Raw genomic sequence first — 6,000 nt, 5'->3', positions numbered from 1 at the left:
GCTGTTCTTCCCCCCATCTTTTCCGCTACAAGTCTGCTTTATTTGTAGCTTACTCTATCAATTTCTTCGTTGGCACCATTAGCAAATTCTTTAAAGAGAAAATTGCTTAATAAAGTTGTGTTCTTTCAAGCCAGTGCCTACTTAGCTAGGGGCACATCGAACAAGAAATGATCAAAGGGTGCTTGCATAGCTTTTTTATTTTTTTTATTTTTTTTCTCATTTTGGCTGGCTCTCTATGGTTGTTAGCCTAGCTATCCTCAGACACATTGATCAATCTCTGTCTAGCATAACCGACAAAGTTATTTAATTTCCTGTTAAATGTTTCTTTCATTCAGAGTAATCCACGTATTAACAAACTCTGACATAGATACTAGATTTTGATTTTGTTAATGTAATTTTTATGTATAAAAAAATTTATTTTATTCTCTTATTAAAAAAATTGTCAAAAAAGAGAAAACCTATTTCGATAACGTCTGTATCTCGAGGAAATTAAAGAGATTAGTTTTGAACTTTTATATCGTAAGATTTATTTTATTTTACTTTTTATATAAAAAAGGCTAATATCCGTGCAATTGAGAACATGATTGCTTGCCAGCACCAGCAGCTACTGGAAAAGATGATAGTAACATCCACCTGATGCTAGGGCACAATCTATCCATATATGACACATCATTTTAAACACATTATTTTATGCGCTTTGTTGCCAACTAGTCGAAAAACACAACCTAATACCACCCGGATCTTAGCTGGAGAACCTGTTACTCAGATTATTATAGCCACAAGTTAAAATAATTCAGTGATTTTAATTTACTGAAAAAAGTTTGTTATATATTTTATGCAAATTATTATATCATCTTTTGCAATTTCTTGTATCATTTTTTATGCATTATTTTCCATTCAGACACGTGACTCCTTTATTATGAGCAAACAAAAGTCTATTGTGGATCGACCCCAACATTTAATGAAGAAAGATATGCCCTACTTACCAACCAATATGATCCGTTAACAACTTCAGAGCTTGCCTCATGTTTCTCAATTTTATTGTGCATCCTTTGTCTACGAAGTATATATATATATATATATATATATATATATATATATATATATATATATATATATATATATATATATATATATATATATATATATATATATATATATATATATATATATATATATATATATATATATATAATTTAAACTTTCAACACAAGAAAAAGTCAGGTACCCGAGATCGTTGCTTGTGCCGAGTACCCGAACCCGCCGACTACCCCTACATGAGGTGAAACGGGTCGGCGGAGTCGGCCGAGTATGTCGACATCATCTAGATGGTTACGGAGAGATTAATTAACATAATGCACAGGATTACACTCCTAATTTTCCGGGGCCCAGTCCCTAATTACAGCCCAATAAGAACTACTATAAATAGGACCCCAACGAGGTATGTAATTAATTCTGAACTACCGCATTTATTACGCCGAGCACAAACTTGAGCGTCGGAGTGTCTTTGCAGGCACACCCCCCTTTTCTCTCCTTCGGACCATCCGGATTGGAACAAGAAAACTGAGACCGAAGAACCGACCCGTCACAACGAAGATAATTGAAGTGTGTATCCTAAAACAGGAACACAGTACAAAAAGAGAAAGTTTCACTAAATTATTCTTACTAAGTAGTATTATGGACTTAAAAAGGGGGGAAAATGAGAACATAATCAGGAGAAAGATACATAGACATTTGAATATACAAGAAAATTGTTACATATTAACACACGTCCTATGACTGTTTGTTGAGATTTTCATTTATAGGTCCTTTTTATTCGAACTAACAAAACTTCAATTTAAGTATATGTCATGAATGAAGTAAAATTTAAACAAGAGGAATACGTAGAACTATGCTATTCAAGATTCAAAAAGTTCACGACTTTTAACTGGCAATAAATCTTTAGAGATGAATCGCATACACATAAAACACAAAGGACATGAAATTATATACAATATTAGTCGGGGTCCAATTTTATGAATTAATATGCAAAATTTTTTAAGAGTTTATCGATAGTTATCACAAAATAAGTGTCATGCATATAGACATTAAGATGAATCGAATGAACAACACATATACTGATTACAGAAATCATATCATTTATCATCAACAAGGTTAGAATTACAATGCATAAGGATTATGATGAGTAACTGAATTTGCACGCTATACTACGTTATGCTAAAAACTAAACTAGACCTATTCTAGAAAGAAAGAATAAAAATGGTCAAGAAATCATACTCAATAGTCTCGTACACAAGAGCCATATGAGCGGGCAGAGCGTTGTGAGATTTCGTAAGCATAATGTTTCTGACCTCCTGGAATGAGATTGCCTCACCTATTTATAGATTTTGAGTGGAGGTGGTTATTTTTGTATGGGTTCGACGTGGTATATGTAACCACCCCTCCATTACGCGACGTAATTAACCTCTCTCAACAAATTTTAACTTCCGGTAACTACCTACTCTTCTTCTTGATCCTCGAATAATTCTTCGAGAAACCGAGAAACCGTATCAACTTCCTCGGTACATAACTACCCCGATATTCACGTATGGATAACTTCCTTGAACTGACCATAACTACCGATAATCACTTGCCCTTTTCTTCGACTTTCAGATTCTTTAAAAGCGTTTTCGAAATTCTCATCTTATTTTTGAGAACGTATTGCATATCGAAATGTAATCGTCTTTGCGCGATTCGAGTAATTTTTCACATTGTTTATAGTGATCCCCCTTTAATATTGAAGAATTTTCTTCAATTTGCTCCAACAGTGACATAATAAGTATTACTAAAAAGTATTTTTACCCACACGTTAAATATAATATATGTTGGTATATTGTTAAAAAATATTGATATAAGTTATAATAATATGTAAAATATATTATTAAATTATATTTAAAATTATGTGACTATATATTAAATAGATATATATTGAAATATACTTTTCGTACGTCACTGAAAGTTATATCTTTTTGTAGTGAAGGGCTAACTAATCATACAATGAATATATTTAAATACTCGTCTACATACATCGAATGCACTCAAAGAAAAGTAGAGAGTAGACTAAGTTGAATGTACATTTAACAAGTACCCTTTTCAACTTGAAAACAAACATGTACATATTCTTTGGGACTCAACATGTGTTAATATTTTGGGGTATATCATAACTCCATGCAAAGTCAGCACTTTTTAGTGAAATTATGTCTACTCTATCCATTAGATAAGTCTGCATAAAAAAAATATTAAACATGAAAAAAAAACAGATATGATTTTAAGTCCTAACAGGTAAAAGTAAAACCAAAAGGACTTAATTAGCATGGTGGACCCCACTGTAATAGTATTGCCAGACATGCTGTTAGAATCTCTCTACAACTGAGTACCAAATCATTGTTGTTGTTCTTCTTCTCCATTTATATATAAAGTCAATAACCTCTTCCCTTTCCGCCATATATAACACAGTCACCATGGAACACAGCACATCCTTCAACGACTCCAAAAACAACCTCTCTTCACAACGCAGCCTCGCCTCAGTCCCTTCCCTCAACTCACACGCTCACCTCCTCAACCTCAACGCATCCCACACGTGTCTCGCCACTCTCAGACCCCACAAAACATCCTACACCTCCTCCCTCACCCTCGCAGGAAAGTTCCTCTACCTAGGCTCCTCCGAGTCACAAGTCCAATCCTGGCATTACTCCCACCACCGACCACCGCCACCCGCCACCGTGGTCACCGCCGGAAACGGCGCCGTGAAGTCCATCGTAGTCCACTCCGACAAACTCTTCACCGCCCACCAAGACCACAAAATCCGCGTGTGGAAGATACACGACCAACACAGCTACACACGTGTGGCCACGCTCCCAACATTAAGCGACCGCGTTTCGAAGATCCTGATTCCCAAAAACCACGTGCGGATTCGGCGGCACAAAAAGTGCACGTGGGTTCACCACGTGGACGCCGTTTCCTCCTTGGCCCTATCCAAAGACGGAAACTTTCTCTACTCCGTTTCATGGGACAGGACAATGAAGATTTGGCGAACCAAAGACTTCGCGTGCTTGGAGTCCGTGCGAGACGCGCACGACGACGCCATAAACGCGGTCGCAGTTTCCCACGATGGACTCGTCTACACTGGATCCGCGGATAAGAGAATCAGGGTTTGGAGAAAAAACGAAGATGATAAGAAACACAAACACAAACACATGTTGGTGGACACGTTGGAGAAGCACAACTCCGGGATCAACGCGTTGGCGCTTAGCGGCGACGGTTCCGTGTTGTATTCGGGTGCATGTGATAGGTCGATATTGGTTTCGGAGAAGGGTGAGAATGGGAAATTGGTGGTGGTTGGTGCGTTGAGGGGGCACACTAGGTCGATTTTGTGTTTGGCTGTGGTTTCGGATTTGGTTTTTAGTGGTTCTGAGGACAAAACGGTTAGGGTTTGGAGAGGGGTTGAGAAGGATTATTCTTGTTTAGTGATTTTGGAAGGGCATAAGAGTCCGATTAAGAGTTTAACTGCGACGGTTGATCGGAGTGATGACCCCTCCGAAGCTTCTTTTCTTGTTTATAGTGGCAGTTTGGACTCTGATGTTAAGGTTTGGCAGGTTTTTGTTCCTCTTCTTTGAAGTTTTTTTTTTTTCCTTTTCACCCTCTTTTTTGGAATGTTATATAGTATACGATATTTTTTACTGAAAGATACGAAGATCGGAGAGAAAGTGTAAGATTAACGTAAGTAATGTGATTGAGATACGTAAAGGAAAAAGAGTGTTTGTGTAAGTTGTATAAATATAATATTAAAAAAAATATTGAGCAATTTTCTTAAATGAATAATCTTAAATTAATAAATCTTATGCCAGAATTCTTGGTGGGGATATTTACGGAAAAAAAGATGCAAAATTAGTTAAGAAATATCCCCTTATTTTTTGTTTGTATTTTTTCTTTATTGTGAATGGATTAATATTATTGATTTCTGTAAGGGTTTACATGTAATTTTAATCATCACCTTCTTTAAGAAGATATTTTTAAGGAGTGATCCATAATACATTACTATAGTGAGTTGCACGACTCCATGGGCGCAGGAAGAAGAAAGGAACCGGACTATCTACAGAGCTTTTTTGTTCATTTTTTCCCCTTTAATTAAGCAACAAAATAATCTCAAACTTTAAAAAGAGATCTTTATTTAGTTTTCTTGATTCAAACATAATGCACAAACTAACCCCACCAAAGGTTCTAATTTCCGAAGAAAGGGGGGAAGAAAGTCACATACCACGTGAACTAATTTTGCGGCTATATTATTGTTTATTAAATAACTAGTATTTTAGTTTGTAATATATATATATATATATATATATATATATATATTAATATAATTAAAATTTATATATAAATTATATTTTAAATTTATGATAAATAATTTGTATTATAAAAAAATATTTTTTTATTTATTGATAATCTAGTTTAAAACATTGATATTTAATAAATAAATAATTATGATAAATAAAAACTGATTAGATAAAAAGTTATAAAAATTATTATAAATAATTCGTTGAAGAAAAACCCTTAAAAACGCTCTTATGTAAAATAAATATTCGTATTTAATATATAAGAATTGATTATATTATAATTATTAAAGAAAAAGATACTATCATATCAAAATTCATTAGTTCAAGTAGTTTGATACTTGTACTCCTTAACACTAAAGATTAAGATTTGTTCTCACCTTAAGTATGAAATCATGATTAAATGCATCACTTTACTCCTATAGGTTATAAACCTATTGAGAACAAGTGATATCTCTTTATCAAAGAAAATAAAGACACTCACTATTTGTCTTCTTTTTTTTAAGAAAAAATAATGGGTAATTAATCTATAAGAGTGAGTAGTTTTTAGTGTGGAGATCTTTTTAAAAAAATGGATAAAAATAATGATTTACAAAAGAGTAATTATAAGAGTAAAACTGAATATAAATTG

At 34.1% G+C, this 6,000-nt stretch overlaps 1 protein-coding gene across 1 annotated transcript; it reads left to right on the top strand.

Moving 5' to 3' along the window:
* Positions 1-3,416: 3,416 nt before the first annotated feature.
* Positions 3,417-4,853, top strand: LOC109792691 (Transducin/WD40 repeat-like superfamily protein). Its single transcript, XM_020352124.3, has one exon. The coding sequence runs from the start codon at positions 3,501-3,503 to the stop codon at positions 4,653-4,655; it is 1,155 nt and encodes a 384-aa protein (XP_020207713.1). The 5' UTR covers positions 3,417-3,500; the 3' UTR covers positions 4,656-4,853.
* The last annotated feature ends 1,147 nt before the right edge of the window (positions 4,854-6,000 follow it).

Source organism: Cajanus cajan, chromosome 5, assembly GCF_000230855.2.
Source record: "Cajanus cajan strain Asha chromosome 5, NIPB_CcT2T_4, whole genome shotgun sequence".
In the NCBI taxonomy this organism is placed as follows: Eukaryota; Viridiplantae; Streptophyta; class Magnoliopsida; order Fabales; family Fabaceae; genus Cajanus; species Cajanus cajan.
This window is presented reverse-complemented; position numbering and strand designations above follow the sequence as displayed.